General features: G+C 45.7%; 1 protein-coding gene and 1 long non-coding RNA gene across 5 annotated transcripts in view; one reads left to right on the top strand and one right to left on the bottom strand.

Annotated features, from left to right (window-relative positions):
• The first annotated feature begins 729 nt into the window (after positions 1 to 729).
• LOC149346091 (uncharacterized) lies at positions 730 to 5,942 on the top strand. Of its 3 annotated transcripts, XR_016292358.1 has the most exons (5): positions 730 to 2,423; positions 2,584 to 2,657; positions 3,006 to 3,101; positions 3,364 to 3,515; positions 3,987 to 5,942. It is a non-coding gene; the product is annotated as an uncharacterized LOC149346091 (long non-coding RNA). The 3 variants fall into 3 exon arrangements; XR_016292357.1 differs by having other exon boundaries at positions 3,364 to 5,942; XR_016292359.1 differs by lacking the exon at positions 3,006 to 3,101 and having other exon boundaries at positions 3,364 to 5,942.
• A 5,580-nt stretch (positions 5,943 to 11,522) lies between these two features.
• LOC149346092 (transmembrane protein 220-like) overlaps positions 11,523 to 18,325 on the bottom strand; it is a 17,704-nt gene continuing 10,901 nt past the window's right edge. Inside the window, exons 2-3 of one of the 2 annotated variants that reach the window (XM_089585346.1) lie at positions 14,671 to 14,815; positions 11,523 to 12,799 (exon numbers count right to left, since the gene is read on the bottom strand). In XM_089585346.1, the coding sequence (XP_089441472.1) occupies positions 12,422 to 12,799; positions 14,671 to 14,811 (519 nt within the window). In that variant the 5' untranslated portion in view covers positions 14,812 to 14,815 and the 3' untranslated portion in view covers positions 11,523 to 12,421. Of the gene's footprint in view, positions 12,800 to 14,670; positions 15,108 to 18,325 lie in introns of those variants that run through there. The other variant, XM_089585347.1, reaches the window with a different exon arrangement.

The raw sequence follows: 18,325 nt of genomic DNA on the forward strand, positions 1-18,325 counted from the left end.
CCACACGAGGTCGCCCGCGGCGAAGAGCGGAGCCTTGCGCATGAACGTCCGCGCGCTTCCCCGATGCTGAGCCAAAGAGAACCCGTCTTCCCCCGCGCGCGAGCGGCAAAACACCCCATCCATGGCGCTAGTGTCGCTGCCCAGACAACACCAAAGATCCGTAGGACGTCCCAAAAATGTACGCACGTCCCACATCCCTAACAGGACGTCCCTGGGACATCCGTATGAAGTCCGCACTGGGATTATCCCGGGAACAGTCGCGGCTCGAACGTTATACGGACATGACGTCCGTATAAAAGCCGCGGTGGGATCATCCCGAAAACAGTCGCAGATCGGTTGTTATAAGGAAGTGTTTATATTCAGAGGGTCTGAATCGTGCAGATGGCCATACAATTCTCATGAGCGCTCGAGTGGCACGCTCCACTGTCCTTTTCCGACGTCTTTGGCAAGCGGGCTTGATACAGCTGTTTAGAACAAGTAAACAATAATCCATGCGATGTATAAGCGCAAGATGTCACAAAGTAATACACAACCCAGTACTTATTTTTTGAAAGAGCCAAAAAACCGTTAAAAGCAGGACGAAAATAAGCAATTCCAAAAGGGCCATTAGCTGAATACAGAAACCCTAAACTTTAAAACTTCGAAATTAGGGAAGGGCGACCTAATTACTCTAACTGAACCTGGCTCAAATAGTCTAACTCCCGTTTTGTTATAGCTATCGAGGGTGAGCTTACACTCTTCTCCTCCAAGCTCACAACATAACCACCTTGACGCAAAATTGTATTCCCGCCTTCCGACCATAACAGCCACTGACGATGACAGTGACACCACAGCAACAACAACTGGCAACTTTTTCGTGCTCTTAGAGCAGTGATCATGAAAATTAATAACACACATCCTTTTTTAGGGTTTGTTTATTTTTGGGGTTTGTTTATTTTTTGGGTTTTGTTTATTTAAGATCACAGTTTTATTTTTGTCTTAGGTGCATGTTGCTTAAAAATGATCTTTGCTCATTAGCTCAATGACACCACCATCGTCATCGCACTACTGAAGGTTTGAGGCATGGAGGAAAATGGTTTGAGGCGTGTATTAGCCAGTTTTCCGTTTTTTGGACCAAAATTTCAGGTAATTATTGACGCTCCTACTGCATGTTGGTTGCGTAACGAGTGTAATTTTTTTTACGTGTTCAGCAAGGTTCCAGCAGCGGGAAACACGGATGGCACATGCGGCAAGTGAAAGTATAAGTGGCAGTCGGTAGTCCTCGCCTGGTGTGTGAGCCGTGTAGCGTGATTTCTAGCTTTTGAAGTAATTTTAGCGGCGGTATTAAAGTTCAGTGACTGATGCTGGCTCAACATGAGCAGAAGCTTACTGGGGGCCAGTATATTAATCTGGTGACAGCATAATGGCTACGGTGCCGAGGAGTACTGCTTACAGGCGTACACGCCGAGAGGCACGTCGTGATGCTAATAGCGTCGGCTGCTGGCGATGGTGTTGCATACGACCCTTCCTGATCCGTGTGCTGCTGCAAAGTCGCAAGAGCAACTAGATCCTAGCTCGTCGCATGTTCCGTGCCTTCAACATTCGACTGAATATGCGCCTAAAGTTCCTGTTCTAATTTTGATTTGGTTTATTGATTTGTTTGGGTTGAACGTCCCAAAGCAACTCGGGCTCAGAGGGACACCGTAGTGAAGGGCTCCGGAAATTTCTACCACCTGGGGTTCTTTAACGGGCACTGACATCGCACAGTACACGAGCCTCTAGAATTTCACCTCCAACGAAATTCGGCCGCCGCGGCGTGGATCAAACCCGCACCTTTCGGGACAGCAGCCGAGCGCAGTAACCACTGAGCCGGGCCGGGGCTGTTTTAATTTTGTATTCTGTTTATAACTGTTGCATGCGCATAGATTTTCTTTTATTGGTTTGTAACCTCGATATATATAGTATTGAAGACAACTATTGCAATTTCATTTGAACTATATGTGTTGTTTGGGCCTTTTGCATCCAAAAAATGAGGTCATGCATGTTTTTACATATGAATTTTTTGCTGGCGAGGGCCAAATCTGCCCCTGTGTCATATGGACGGCTCATAATGGAGGGTATATGCATGTTTAATTGTACTGCCTAGGGATACCTGACAACAGCATGCCAGCTGCCTTCAATATGATTAAAACTGACTATAGCAATAGAGTTCCCCACTGTTAACTTTAGAAATCCTGATTTTATTTTCTTGGTCTGATTTCGAACCTAATTCTGTTTTGATCTAGAGAAATCACATGACTGTGCAAGATGGAGACACTGCAAGAGAAAAGACATCTCACATTCTGCGAAGTATTCTAACATCTGAACTGGCTTCTAGCTACAGCTGGTATGGTGCCAAGGGAAGAACAGGCTCTGTGAGCTGAATATATGCAAAATCATGTGCAGTAAGTATTATTTGGAGGAAGCTATTTCAAATCTTAAAGGAGCACAGGTGTAAAATTTTAAACTCAAATAAGTGATCCGATCTGTGTCGTGGGCACAAAGGGTTTTACTATTCCAAATTCTCTGATTTCGCTGATTCCACATGCCAAAAATCATTTGCAGAGGAGCTGTTAGCCAATGCTGACATCTATCATCTATATATGGACTGGTTGGCAGAGTCACTAGCAACACGTGGGGTAAGTCCTAACCATCACATGATGCCATAATGGACTCCAGCACTGGCATTGACCTGACAGAGACCAAAAGTACTCATATAAAACAGTTTAACTGTTCACACTGTGGACTAGATATTTAAGCTCATTTCCATGATTAAAAGGCTTTTACGTCTCATTAAAAGCAGAAAAATGAACACCTCAAAACACTGTGTCTGTATCCCTTTAAGACTTCGAATATAAATAAGATCACAGAATCAATATCTACATTAAGTGCATATAATTGAATTTGTAGCTCTTGGTAGGATTGCGTCAAGACCAGTGATATTTGCTTCGAAAAAAAAATGCCAAATTTTCATTGTTTATTTTCAGATCTGCTCATTCACGCAGTTCACAACTACCCACATGGATTTTTGTTGTCATCTGGTTCATTGGCTCATGGCTGCAGTGCCATGAATGTTACCACAGGTTAGAACAAGCTAGAATTACAGCTTTCATAGTGTGCATTTGGGACTGTTTTCATACTGCCTGCACAGAAGGCATGGTCGAGCAATGGAATTGGTAATAAGATGTGTAGAAATATGCCATCCTTTGTTACTCAAGCCCATGCCCTTTGCCTGCTGGTTCAAAATTAAAGAAATGCTGTAAAGTTTGGGTAAAAAAATTTTTAGAGGTGAGATATATTTTTCTATAAAAAATACATAACATATACCCTCTCATTTGTATATAGGTTGCCTAACCGACCAGCAGACCTCAACTCAGGCACAGCAAACTACGCTGAAAGAAATCGAAAAGGCAGCCATGTCATGGTTTCGGCATGCAACTGAACGGGTAATGCGCAAGAAAACTGGGGAACAAAGCTGTGCTCCTGAGAAAACAATGGTGAGTGTGTTGGTAGTGTGCTACATTTTTTATTGATTTTTTATCTTGGGTTGAGGATTTTTCATTCCAAACTGTTGATATTTTTCCTGTGACACTGTGCTGAGAGATGATTGATTTTGAGAGAGCACAGAATTCAGTAGATTATTTCAATAGATACCGTGAAAACTTCTGCATATCAGCCTGTGTAGTTAGGTAGAATCATGGAATGTAGAATCATGGAAGTCTTCACGCACCTCTCTTTACTTGGCCGTCTGTTTGTGGTGGTTTTACTCCTGGAAGTATGTACATTTACTTGTGCAAGGATTAATTCCTTGCCGCAAGTACCATTTGGTGCCAACACCATGTGAAGGTGCTGCCATTTGTATATTGTGCTGCAAGTTTTTTTTTTTTTTCAAATGCAGTCAGTGATTAAAAAAAGGTGAACTGAAAGAAGTGTCTATATGTATTGGGTTTTTTTTGTCTTCCTTCCAGCAAGGCAGCCTATTTCAGCATTGGCCCAGGTGGCAGGATTTCTGCTTTACATGTATACATGACTCTTCTTTTCGGTGAAACTATAGCAGAACCGAAAAGAAGACTGCCTAGAATGAGAAGCCGAGCAATATCTTGAACGTGTCACTTTATTGATACCTAGCAGTTGTAGTATGCTTAAGTGTCTATAAATGCGATGCTTTGCGCATGAACAATTTCTTTTTCTCTGACCAAGCTGGGGATTTTGTTGCCCATTTGAAATTTGCTTGTATCGAGCTATACTTGCTGTTATGGTCTCTAGTCCCACTACGCTTGTGTACATTTGTTCCTGACTGCTACTACTAGAGTTAATTTTCACCCCCGTAGTGCATTTGTATTGCTGTTCCAGCAAAAAAAAAGAGGATATGTGGATTTTAATGACTTTTATTGTCTATGTAAGAGACGACCATAGTTCCTGTGGCTTGTAGCAGTCTTATAACTTGTTAATGTTAATGTCATACTATATGCAGCGTGTTTTAGATTTTTTTCTTCTGGCCGTGCTAGTTGCCTTAAAGCCCATCTACTCCTTATGCACACTTAAACGTGCTTTTTATTTCTAGTCCTGTGCTTGCTGAAATGTGATTCTGAATGGTTGTGCTTGTGTCAATATTTCAACCTTTGATCTGTGTGCATGTATTGCTGTTATAGCGAAAAAAAGGCTCATTTGTGATTTAATAATCTTTATTGTTTTGAATGAGACAAGTACGGTTCCTGTACCTTGTAGCAGTCAGACAACCTGTCATTCCACATGCAGCTTGACTGAAATGTTTATCTTCTGACCATGCTAATTGCCGTGAAGGCCACCTACTACTTATGCACAGCTATATGCCTGCTTTTATCTCTAGTTGCATGCTTGCTGAAATTTGATCCTTACAGATAGTGCTTATGTTATTATTTTAATTTGTAATCTGTGTAGTTGGGTTGTATTGCTGTTATAGCAAGAAAGGGTCATTTGTGTTTTAAGAACATTAATTATTCTAAATAAGACAATAGTTGCCTTATTGCAGTCACATAATTTTCTTCATTTTAGCTATGCTACGTGCAGTGTGATAGAGATTTTTTCACCTCTGCTGCGTATGCTTGTATTGTTGTTTCAGTAAAAAAAAGTTGCATTTGTGTTTTTAGTTTGGTTTTTGGCGTTTTACATCCCAAAGCGACCCAGGCTATAAGGTATGCCATAGTGGAGGGCTCCAGATAATTTCGACTACCTGGAGTCCTCTAGCATGCACTGACATCGCACAGTACACTGGCCTCTCAACTTCTCACCTCCTTCGAAATGGGACTGCAATGGCTGGGATCAAACCCGCGTCTTTTGGGTCAGCAGCCGAGCACCATCTGACCAATGAGGCACTGAGTGGCATATTTGTGTTTTGTTGCGTTCATTATTTATGAGACAGTCATATAATATTCATGCCTTACAGTATGCCGCTACTGTTTGTTTTAATGTCATGCCCTTTGCAGTGCAATTAATATTTTTTGTTCTGACCAAGATAATCATCCCGAAGCCTGTTTAGACCTTACATGACTTATATGACTGCTGTTTTAGCCGTATAGTTATTTTGCATCTCTCTATTTTGCAACTCTGCATCTGGGGTTGGCTTGGCTACCTATTGTATCGGAATCCTACTGCTTCAAGTTTGAAAATGTGATAATGTTGGCTCATACTAACCTGACAAGCTAAACATAATTAATGAAGCCTATTACACACATTGCGAAGCAAGGTCTATGTGCACACCATCCATGAACTTGCTCTTAATAACGAGAAATGGCTGAGAGGAGCTGTTAAAGCTGTGTTAGTGCTTCCTTTATGTGAGTTCTGTTTCATGTTCTGTTATTAAAAAATAAAATTCAGCTGTGAATCAGCATTCGGCCTGATCATCAGCATGCCCCATATATTTGAATAAAACTATTTTAGCCAAAGCTTTGTGTTTTAAATCACTCTGCAGCATAATCCAGGCCTGTGTTCTAACTTTGTGTCGTTTTTACTATAGCATCGCTCTCGGCCATAGGCAGTTGGCCGAAATGCCAGAAGCGGAAGCTGGTTCTGTTGCGGCTATGAGGCACTGCTTCTGCTTTTGGTATTTTGGTCAGTCATGCGTGACCAGTAGCGACACTTTTGAAAAGGACACGAGGTTATATTGGGTCCTGGCCAAGGAAAAAATTAAAATAGTAACGTCCTGTTGCAGTCCTGCGAAGGTCCCAAAAATGTACTTGTCAGACATCCGAAGGACTTCTTTCGGCGTTTCACTTCGGATGTTTTCAGGATTTTTTCGGGACATCCGCGGGATGTGCGTAAAGTCCTGCCGCGGACTTCCCAAGGACGTCCTTAGGATGTAGGTGTGTTGTCTGGGTGCGACGTGAGCTCCCCTGTTAGTTAAAGTAACCCAACTGAAGGGAGTGCAGAAGAACTGAGGATTGGGCGAGTTGGTGGTGATCCATTGTACAAAAACCAGCGCTTACGAACACGGACAGAGGACAAGGGAAACTGACGGCGCTGAAGGGAGTGGGTTGCAGGGAAGCTAACCACAGTTAATGCGGGAAAGCGAACCACAGAGGACGAGTGCGTCCCCACAAACTAGATCCCAACCCTTTTAGGCTAACCATATACAGCGAGCCACCCACCCAAAACTGGAAACGGTGTATGAAAAAAAAAATTGGCAGTGAGTTAGCTAAGCTCGGTCAGGATATAGGTAGTGAAAGCAGTTTCTTCTACTGACATTTCGGTAGCGACACGCCGTCGTTCAGCAGCTTGGCGGCATCTCTTCGCGAGATGTTGCTCTCATTCTTCGGGCATCTCGGTCACCCGCTTAGCCTTTCTCGCCTCGTTGTCGTGCGGCGTGGAAGCCTGCGCGGTCCGCCACCTGCACCATCTGCTGGGCCAGCGCCGTGCATTGCGAGAGGGGTTTTCAGTTGACGCCGCATGATGGCGCTCCAAGCCCGAAGGAAATTGTCATGTAAATAAATCTAATGGTCATGTAAATAAATCTGCAGTGGAAGTCAGCAAAAAGCGATTGGAGGATTGGTGGCTGAAAAGCAGAGATGTGGAATAAGGTTAGAATAGTAGGAAACCGTAGGCAAAGTTGATGGAGAATCTTAATGAGAATTGCCAACACAGTAAACAAAAAAAATAATAAATAAAGAAAAGCTGAGCATGGTGGCAATTGCCACCACCCCGTTTCAAAGGGGGCGCTCCTATTCATCCATCCATCCAAATTTACCGAGAACGGAGGAAATTTGGTACTCGCTTGATTGTGACATCTTTAATTAACATGCTCTTAATTACTCATGTAGGCCTTAATACATATCTCGAAAATATGTTTCTAAGAACTGTGCATTCACTAGACGCGCCTTTACTCAACTTCAAACGTCACAGTGTCTTGGCAGAGTTGATCATGGGCTCCACGGTCTAGGCAGAAATAGGTACAGTTGCGCCGATTGTTTACGGGCACTCAGCTAGACATTGTTGCTGTTGAACACACTAAGTTCGAAAGTGAATTGGATACACAGGCGGCCCAGCGGCTATCTTAACAGATTACAATGTCTGTGTGTCGCACTAAGTACAGTGATGTGCTTGGTGTCTCGGGACCGAGGACTTCACCGCATAGCGATGAAGTGGGCAGACTGCGGAGGGAAGTCTTCAGGAGTCGCAGCAAACTTGAGGGTTTTGAGTCAGAAAAAAAGCTCTGTACACATGACAGATTGCGGCTTAAGTACACTTCATATTCCCTAGGCACCTAGCCAGAGAATCCGGTAGCTGGTGGAAGCCTCTACATAAGCTCCGCCCTCCCCACGTGACCGCGTACACCCCACAGAAACACGCACAGGCAAGATGGAATCCCGACGCCTTGCAGTCGCGGACTGCGTGGTTTCTCGCGGGCCGACCAGGCCCAAAGGGTCGTTGCCTGACGGCTCACACCGGTGGACTCTTCACGAGAGAAGGGTGAATCAGCCGTAACCACCCCCGCTTTGTCGGGCTGCTCAGGGGCACGCGGGCAATGGGTTGACGCCGCCGTCGCCGCCACTCGGTCTCCTTCGTCGGTCCACGGCAAAGCGTAGTGCGGGAGAAGCGCCGCATTCAGCATCACCGGCGAAGGGGATTAGACGTATTTGTTCACGGCGACGCCGTGGCCAGTAGCCGCCCCCACGCCGGCGTTTCTTGCGTCTTCTCCGAACAGCAGCGCTTTCGCGGTCATGGTAGCTCGATTGCGCCAGCTGCCTGGCTCGCCTGTTGCCGCTGGCTGGGCCTTCGATCATAACAGTAGAACTTTGGGTGGACTGCTTTCTGTTCTTCAAAACGAGCCTCTCTATTTCTGACTTTATGTACCAGGTTGACGCAGAAGGGCACGTGATATGTTGCGACTTTCGGCTGCATGGCGAATCGTGGAGGTTCATCAACGTGTATGCTTCAAATAATTGGAGCAGCGACCAGTTTTCTGTGAGGGTATGGCAATTCTTGTCAATTGTGACGGGAATGTTGTACTCATAGGTGATTTTAACTGCTTGTGCGACCCACGTGACCGTTCAGGTCCAAGTGAAAACGCCGATAAGAGCGCTGGAATTTTATTGGCTATCACAAAAAACACAGGATAAATTTTGATGCCGGATTGTCATCCGCCTTGACATTTATTAGAGGAGCCTGGGATTCAGGCCTGGTTCGGATTTACGTTTCCACAGGCCTCCTTAAAAGGCGTATTTCGTGTGAAGTCAGGCCTGTTTCTTTTTCTGATCATGCCATAGGCATTGCGCGGATTGGAGAATGTGCCCGTCCAAATTTAAGCCACTGTGGTCACTGTGGAAGCTTAATCCTTCGTTGCTAAATGAGGACATTTTGTGCAATGCTGATTATCTCTGGATAGGAATTACTCAACGTCGTATTTTATTGTTTGGGCCGGATTACCACAGGAGGTGCAGGACCGGGGCTTGTTCGAAGAAATCATTCAGGCGGCGTGGAAGGCACTGTGTTAAACAATAAAGCACTATTCTTCAAGTGACGAGAACACCTAACGTTTAATTGCAACAGCCAGCTTCAACGTTATTTAACGTACGTTAGCAGCATGAAACGCATGTTTGAAAAAAAAAAAAAGATCTAGTGGTTATTTGATGCCTTTCGTAGAATTCTGCGGTTTCTTGGCTCTCAATTCGCTGAATTAAAATTTTTCCCCAAAATAAGTTACGGGCCTGAACTATGGATACTCAAAATAGTCTCTGCTTCAGAAACTCGATGGATTTTACTGATAGGATGAGCGCATATACAGCATCTTACCTATTATTCCGCGTCCTACCTATAAATTGTCACTACAATAATGTGCTGCATGTTGCTTCTGAAAAGATTTTTTTAGGTGGAACGGGGTCCGTTCCTGAATTAGTGTAATTCCAGCAACCAGCAGAAGCTGCATCCAGTGGCAGCTAGTCGTTGGAAGCTACAGCCTTGTGTGGGAGCGGCATGGCTATGGGGCCGACCTTTTCACCCTGAAAAGGGCCCTTGGAGGCCAGTCATAATGCGTTTGTTTTGTATGGGACAAAAGGGCGGCGAGGGAAACCGATGAGCACCATGGACACAGAAGCGAATGAAAGGAGAAAACTGCTATGTAAGTCGAAGTTCAGTGACACCAGGGGCGGTATTCTACAGAGACTTCGATCCGCGCCGAGTGGCTCGATCCCAGAAGCCGTGGGCTCTAGCTAACGAAACACTAAGAGAGAATCCGGCTGTTCCGAAACCACTGACAACTTTGGTGATCATGGAGTTCCAGCTGTCTTTGCATAAAACCTATTGGAATGCAAAGACAATCAGGACGAGAGGCGCCGACTAAAACGGAGGAAGGTTATAGCTGTGTCGTTACTGAAGCCTCTTCTGGTAAACTGCGCGTTCAGCATCACGGATAGACAGAATGAGTATCGGTTTGCCAGGAAGCCACTGTTTAGTGTCTATATAACTCTGGACGTAAATGATTTTCTTACGCCTTTGCTTCTTTCAGTCGCAATGGAAGCGTCATAAGGAATGCTGTACGCCCATTTTGAGGACCGGATCTCAGTAGCCGCGGCGTCGCCTCTTTCCTCCTTTCTTCTTTCATTCCCTCCTTTATCCCTTCCCTTACAGCGTGGTTCGGGTGTACACCGAGATATGTGAGACAGTTGCTGGATTTCCTTTCTTCGAAACCAATTTTCAATTTGAAGCGGCACTTTTTTTTTTTTTTTTTTTTGCTGGGGCGAGCAGCGTGCTTGCAACGTCGAATTTCACCAGGCACTTGTACGCGCATGAGATCATATTTTCGGCCCCTTGTGATTGGCATCGAGTGGAAAAACAAATTTTTCGTCCGGCCACTACTTCCTTCATTTATGATAATTACTGGATTGGAAACGTCCAAACGCCGGCATCACGCGCGGATACACATGCGCCTTCTCATTGAAACGATACGGGCAAGGACGCGGTGAGGGACGGGGAACACTGTTTCTCTGGTGGTGGTAAAAACTTTTATTGGACTATGTACATAGAATATTTTGGCTCAGACCTTAAGGGCCTGACCCTTACAAATTCAAGGCGGGAGGGGGTCCCTAGTCCAGGGCCCCGTGGCTTCTGTGGCGGCCCGAGCTCGAGCCACCAGGGCTTGTTGGGCCTGGAGGTAGGCTTCCTCTGCCTCCAATCAACAAGAGGCAAAACTTTCAAAATAATCACACTGGAGCGAAGAAAACGCGCATGACTAAAAGGCCAGCATCAATAAAAAAATATAATGCATCCTTCTTGCTTTGCCTGGCCGCTGTTGAAGAATCAGGAGAGCCGAAGGAAAATCCCTGTTTTGCCTTCCACATCATTTTCTGCAATATAAACGCGAGTGCAAGCTGCAAAGAAATGCGTGTGGCCGCTATGCTAGCTTTCGAAAACCGGGCTGTTCTGGCTCTGCTAAAGGGCCGAAGAGTGTCACTCAATAATGTTACGGAAGGTTCCGGCATTTGAGAACGGCGAAAAACCGAAAATCCAAATTATTTCTCCTTTTAGCCTACCCTGTGTCCTTAGGAGACAGGTTAAGAGCAGAGCGGGCCAGGGAACAAATATGAGTTATCCTATGCGAAATCAAGAGCAAGTGGTCCTCGGAGGGCACTTAATAAGAAGGCAGGACAACCGACGGCCCCTACGGTAACGTAGCGGACTCCAAGAGAAAGCAGGCGCAGCAGGGGGGCACCAGGAAGTCACGTGGGCGGATAAGATTAGGAAGCGGGGAATATAAGGTGGCCACAGCTGACAGTACACGGTTAATTGGAGTGATACGGGAGAGGCCTTTGCCCTGCACTGGACGTAGTCAGGCTGACGACGATGATGATGAAGGCAAGTAGGGTTGGAAGGTTACATACAGGGCAAAGAAGAATTTGGCCAGGACGTCTGGCTCCTTCCGAGCCTCAGTCCAGACTGACTAAAGGGAACCACAGAGACTTTCTTTCGAGAGGCACTGTTCCATCGTGTTGAGCCCCGCCGGGAGCTTGAAAAGTGGCTTTCCGAGGGCCTCCCGGTACACGGTGTCAGATATCAACCTGTTGATTTTAACATCAATATAGCCCTGAAAGACCGCAGACAAAAGCCTGAAAATCTTTCGGATAGAGCTTGCGGCCGCGTGTGCATGGCAATACACAGCAAGCAGTAAACAAGGAGTAAGCAGTTTCATAGATGAGATAAGTTGGTTTGTAGCAAGTGATCGGAATGTGAAATTCTGCGCCCGAAATTTTACTTTCCGGATGCGGCTTCCAGGCACCTGCAGCATACCCTAGGCCAGCAACTTCTAGCAGTACCGACTGCTGGCCACGTAAATCCGGCACATTTCCATGGTCTTTCCGATTGTCGCTTTCTTTTAGGTCTGACACGGGCTTGCTTTTAGTTTGCCGAAATCGCCGGCATAAGAGGTTAAAAAATAACGCAGATATGTCTATAGTTTCCTTTGAACTCATCAATCTCTGCTTTTCATCTCGTTATCAGTGAATTTGTTTCTGGTAAGAGAAGAATTTCAAGAGCAAATGTTTTATGACAGAAGGAAATGATCAGTCATTGTCGAACCCTCCAAGGGCACCTTAGCCAAGCCCAGAGGCAAATGATAAAGGAAGGACTGAAAGGAAGCAGGGAGAAAGAGGCGATGAAGTGGCAGGCTCGGAATTCATTTCGTGGGGTCCTTTGTCGATGCACGATCACACAGCCCAAGGGGGCTTTTTAATTGCGCCTCCATCGAAAGGCGGTCGCCGCGGCAGCGATTCGAACTCGCTCCTTCGTGGCCAGCAACCGCATGCCGTGGTGTACCGCTGGTATCTCTGCGAAATTGTGATTGCGATTGCTCGGTTCAGTTCAAACTGATTAGCTCCGCACATGTATTTCAGCGCCTCACGATGATTCGTCTCAGTGGTGTTTCGCGAAACTAAGGTCAAGTTACATGGTGACTGCAGAGGTATCTGACGCCGTCGCCCAAGAGAAACGCAGTCCACGTGGCCAGAGGCAGCAGTCCCAATGCAGCGGACAGGGTGGCTCGCTTCCACCCCACCCTCTCCCCGCCTCTCCTCAGCAGCAGCAGCCAGACGAGGGAGATGGCCGAGCCGCCGGACTCGCGGCCGGGCTCGCAGACGACGGGGTTGAACCCGACGCAGGTGACGTCACGCAGCCAGAACCACACGCTGGCCAATAGGAGGCAGCCGGAGAGCAAAATGGCGGCGCCGGTTAAACGCATGCGGAGTTGCCGCGACGACCACCATGCAGGCCGCAAGGCTTCGCTGCCGCAGGCGAAACACGGCAGGGCGTACGCCACCTGCAAGGAAGGGTGTGCACCTCTTGGACGTCCACGATTCCAGTAACGGGGTGGCTAAAGAATTAGAGAGAAAACCCCATTGGAAGCAGTGGTGGCAGGGGTCGTATTGCGCCACTTCCGTCGCATCTTCCGAGGCATTAACATCAAACATTGCACAATGGTCGCTAGAATGAGGTCGGCTGGCTGCTTTTTTGACATCCGGTATTCAGTGAATATTAAATTTAATAATAATACTAAACTTTATGGAGCAGCCAAGGAAGCGAATAAAGCAAAACGGGCCCATTTAAGCCAATGGTGGCATGTGTGGTGTGGCCCGGCATCATCAGCTAAGCGATTTAGTGACAGTACACATGTGCCATAATATGGGTACCAACAAAGCAGGAGGAGCAATAGCATTATCAGTAATAACAGTAGTTCGTGCAGACCAGCTACAAGGGAGCGAAACGATGAATTAGGAGAACTATATTTGGAGGTCGTGGGTTCGGATCCCACCGGCGGCATGTGGTTGTTTTTTCTTCTGCTTTTCTAATCAATTAGCTTTAAGCGATAACATATTCAGTAATATAAATTGATCAACACCACAAAATTAATAAATAAAATTAAAATCCCCTGTGCCCCTTGGTTTCTGTGGCTGTTGGCTTCTGTTTTATTTGTAATCGATTACTGAGCCGCCGCGGTGGCTCAGTGGTTACGGCGTTCGGCTGCTGACCCGAAAAACGCGGGTTCGATCCTGGCCGCGGTGGTTGAATTTCGATCAAGGCGAAATTCTAGAGGCCCGTGTACTGTGCGATGTCAGTGCACGTTAAAAAACCCCCTGGGGTGGTCGAAATTTCCGTAGCCCTTCACTACGGCGTCCCTCATACCCTGAGTTGCTTTGAGACGTTAAACCCCAATAACCCAAACCAAATGAAACCTAATCGATTACTGGAAAAAAAATAGACAAGTGGATTACAGTGAAAGTTAGACCTTACAAAAGTAATCAATGCATTACGAAATTCCAAGAAACGTGATTTATTACAAATAGACAATTACATGTAACACGTTACGTAAATGCCTGTTCTTCGGCAGTCTTCGGTCTGGCGTGCTTATTCCCTACTTGACACCGCTGTCATGCGGTACAGTGTTATGGGCAGCATGCTTATGCGTTATGCGAGACAGCTAAGCTAACCAAAACGGGCTCTCACGACGCAAGCGCCGCCACGCGCCCTCTTATGCAGCGGGGCCCATGTAGAATTTTTCACATTTTCCTTTTTGAGCGCAGCCTTCTTGCCATGGACTGTGCCAGCAGTGTTCTGAGTGGCGGATTTCATACAGGCACCTACTGCGCATGGGCAGCACAGTCCAACAAGCAGGCGCGCTCAATCAATCAATGAACAGTGAAAAGGTCTATAGTCTTGAGCGCCGAAAAAAAAAAAAAAACTGGGCTAAGTATAATGGATAGGTCTCACATTCGCCTCTGCGACATTTATAATCGAGAGCTCGTTTCGTAGTCCCCGCGAAAAAAAAGTGGGCGCGTTGCAAAGGCTGACGTGTTCGGTTGGTTCACCTACTGGGCCATGCCGCGGGCGATTGGGCTACGCACTTGTTGATGGGTCCTTCGGCACAGATCAGCAGAAGACTAAACACCAGCTAAGTTGTTCTCGGTGTACGCGGTAATAACAAGCCCCTAACATATGTGACAGGTGCGGTCAGGACCACCTACGGCCGTAAGAAAGCAACTGCTATAACGAAGAAATCGTGCGGCCCAATAGAACTTCACTATAACGAGATTCAACTGTATGTTAAGACGATCAGTTACCAATTCGGGAAAGAATTCAAAATGCCAAGAAATAAGCCGCTAAATTCCGCGATGCTGGCAGGCCTGTACTTACAATCCAGAGCAGTGCGTCGGGGTCGTTGATTTGGACGTACGACGCCATTGCGAAGAACAGCGCCATCACGGCGTTCGAGAGGCGGAACCAGGGTTCACTGGAGGACAGCATCCCCGCGCCGCCAAGGATCATATTCTCCATTAAGCTGAAATAAAAGTGCGAGATGGCGTCAGAGATGCTGGTTAATTTATTTTTTTTTTATTTTCATGTACTGTCAACCCCAACAGGGGTTTTCACAGGGGTGGGCGCACTTGAAAAAATAAACAACTTACAGATAGAACAGTTATAAAACAGAAAGCTGTTATACAGCGAAAAGGATGGGTCTAGTCAAAGCAAACACAAGACAAACAAATTCGAGTTCACCAGTTATACAATGCAAAGTGCATATCACCAACATTTTAACAAAATTCAGTCAGTTTTGTGGCAATAAACTCAGCTCGGCAAACTCAAAAAATTTGAGGACTGTCGGCGAAAGCATAATAGCCCCATTACGAGAAAAGCAGGCGACGTGTGTGCATTCGCAGATGGTGCGAAAAATTCCAGCGATGGCAAGATATATATATATATATATATATATATATATATATATATATATATATATATATATATATATATATATATATATATATATATATGGTGACGTCATAAAGCGGCCGCATGACGCGCACAGGAAGCCTTGCACTGCCACTTCAGACAATCCTATACATGCCGGTCGTACACTGGGTGTTTCAGCGAACACCTTCAAAAATAAGCTTCGGGTAAAAATATGGCTTTTGCGACATAATACTACCAACGTTGGCGGACACCAGGAAACTGGCGAATTGTCTTAAGTAGTAAGATGGTTAACTAATTTTATTAATTAACTTTTTAACTTGTAGAATTAGACACCTAGTAGCAATTAGAGATTTGAAGCCGGTCGTTAGTAATAGCCACATCAGTTTTTAGAATTTCGAAAACGCGATTACCCTCGCCGCTGTGGCTCGACAAAATTTGGCAGCATCGTGCGAACATACATGCGCTTTAGAAAGCATCCAGGCAAAGCAGCCTGTCCAGTGCACGTAACAAGCCGAAAAAGCCAAATTTTGTCGAGCCACAGCGCCAAGCGTTTTCAGAAATCTAAAAACTAATATAGTTAGTACTACCGACAGGCTGCAAATCTCTAACTGCAACTAAGCGCTTAACACTCTACTAGTTAAAAAGTTAATTATTAAATATTAGTTAACTAGCAAACTATTTACGCCGATTCACAGGTTTTCCGGTGTCCGCCAATGCTGGTAAGACTATGCCGCAAAAGCCGAAAAAGCCTATTATAAAAATTTTTTGACTGTGGCCGCCGAAAAACCCTGGATACCTGGCACTGGCCGACCTCCATGTGGTGCCAGTTTTTCAGACTACATTCGTAGCAAAATTGTGATGCCACCGTATGTCGTACAGCGTTCTGGAGAGGGTGTCATATGATTTCACGTTGCGTATAGCTTACGTGTGCTAGTCAAGTTGGAGCCTAGCATGCGACGGGGATTCGAACCGACGACGTATGCACCTTTCAATTGTATGCCTTCCCAGACTTTCGCATCAAAATGGTGATGCAACTGTTCGTCGTACAGCGTTTCGGGTGGTGTCATACGTACTTGTGTGTGTGTTGGTGGTGTCGTACAACGGCCCGCCGGAAGCTGTGCAGACAGTGGAGTGCACTGCGTGCGGCGCGCCATTTCGTCGCTGTATTTCACTGCGGCCGGTGAATAAACTCGTAGAAAAGAACCTTAATGCATGTACGAACATCAAGCGTGAACAATGCTCCCAGGGACAGTAATGCTTTCGCATTCCCACACGCAAGCAGCCTTGCGGGTGTCTGGCGAATTTTTTTGTTGGTATGGCCACAGAACGGACTCCTTTTAACTGAATGAGTGCAAGCGACAGGGTGGAATATTGGAAGTGGATTTAGGCTCATCGAATGAGCAATTCCTGTGAAGGGTGTTTGCTGGCTTTACGCACATTACACCCCAGTGACGTCTATTAAGCTGAAAGCCCCATTTAACACCCTAAAATGAAAGAAAAATCAGAAGGCTGCATAATAGGTAAGATTTTTATAAGGCTTCCTTCGGGAGGAAGTTTCACCAAATTAATTCCAGAGAGAAAGCTCGAAAGAAATAATTATATTTCTTCTTGAATGACCAAAGCGCGTTTTCTTATTGCCTTTACCGGAAGGACGTGACCTTTTGCGTGATTGTGCTACGATACAGGTGCATTATGGGGCCTTATGGGGCCAGAAAGCGTCGTCGGTAGTGAGATTCGCTAACGGGCTGGAGGGAAGTGATGTCACCAGACGGGAGCATTCCCATTGGCTGGAGGAAGTGACGTCACAAATCCGGAAGTGATGTCACTTCTGGTAAAGGCATATGCTAACGCTACTGCACTGCTAACACATAATAGAATAATGTGTCCAAGTGAATTTTTAAACGTCTTTAGGATTGATCATCCTGTCTTTGAAAGAAATTTATTTGCATTAGAAGTCGGCAGGCACTACACGAAAACCTTTCATTCTTCGTTTGCAAGCCACTGAAGTGGTGCTTTATATGCCTCTTCCTAAAAAAGTGACTATAGAGGGGCAGAAACATATTGGGCCTTAGTTCAGAGCCAAGAAAGGTCTGCTCTTCCTGCATGCCCACTCAGCTAGATTCTCAGAAAAAGAAAGCTGCGACGATGTGCTCGCTCCGAGAGAATTCATGCGGGCAGACCATGAAACCAAAACTGCCTGTATAATTTTCTGAAATCAAGTACCTTTCTAAAAGTGCTTTCAGACGAATGGAGCTCCTCATACGCATACATTGTTGAAATTCACGAACAAAGCAGCGCTCAGGTGGGCCATCAGCGACTGCGGATGCATGCATTTTGCGCAATAGTTCCTGGCCTACGGAGCGCATGTACTATCGGCGGGAAACGAAAATCTAACAGAATAACTGCATAAGCAAAATGAACAAAGAAATATTAGATGCTCAGAAAGAAATACAGGCAGGGTATATTAACACAGCCATGCACAGGTCTACAAAGAAAACCTCTTCGAGTTGTATTTAGCCGGCCCTGGGACTACACCGCAAAAGAGCACTTCGATACCGTTAATGTAATAAGCATTCTTCATCTTTTCGACTTTCACTCAGCTCAACATTACAAACAAGAAATCAAAGAGAACATTAACTTTTTATCGAATCTCGTGGAACTTGTAACCGTCGTACCAACGTCCTCATTCTTTTGAATAGAAACAGCGCATTACACGGGACCAAGAAGAGAGAACACAGACACAGGCGCTGCGTTCTGTGTTCTCTCTTCTTGGCTCCGTCTAATGCGCTGTTTCTATTCAAATGATGTACGAACTAGCCCGGCTTATTCCTCTCTTGGTCCTCATTCTGTCGGACTAAATTGTACATTATACCTACTTCAATCGCTTACTACGGCTCTCAGGTGCTGTGTTATCGCCTTCCGTTACTTTTGAATAGAGTAGCTGATAGCGGTTTTGAAACCGCCCCATTTTCTGCCGATTTACTGAATTCCTTCAAAGGCTAACTATCCCCCCTTTGTTCCGTCCTTAGTGCCTTGTAACATCAAGTGATCCCTTTTGTGCCATGTCTTTGTTGGCTAGCATAGGTCTTGTGGTAACTGT

This window comes from Amblyomma mixtum, chromosome 4 (genome assembly GCF_055824585.1).
Source record: "Amblyomma mixtum isolate Tamu chromosome 4, ASM5582458v1, whole genome shotgun sequence".
In the NCBI taxonomy this organism is placed as follows: domain Eukaryota; kingdom Metazoa; phylum Arthropoda; class Arachnida; order Ixodida; family Ixodidae; genus Amblyomma; species Amblyomma mixtum.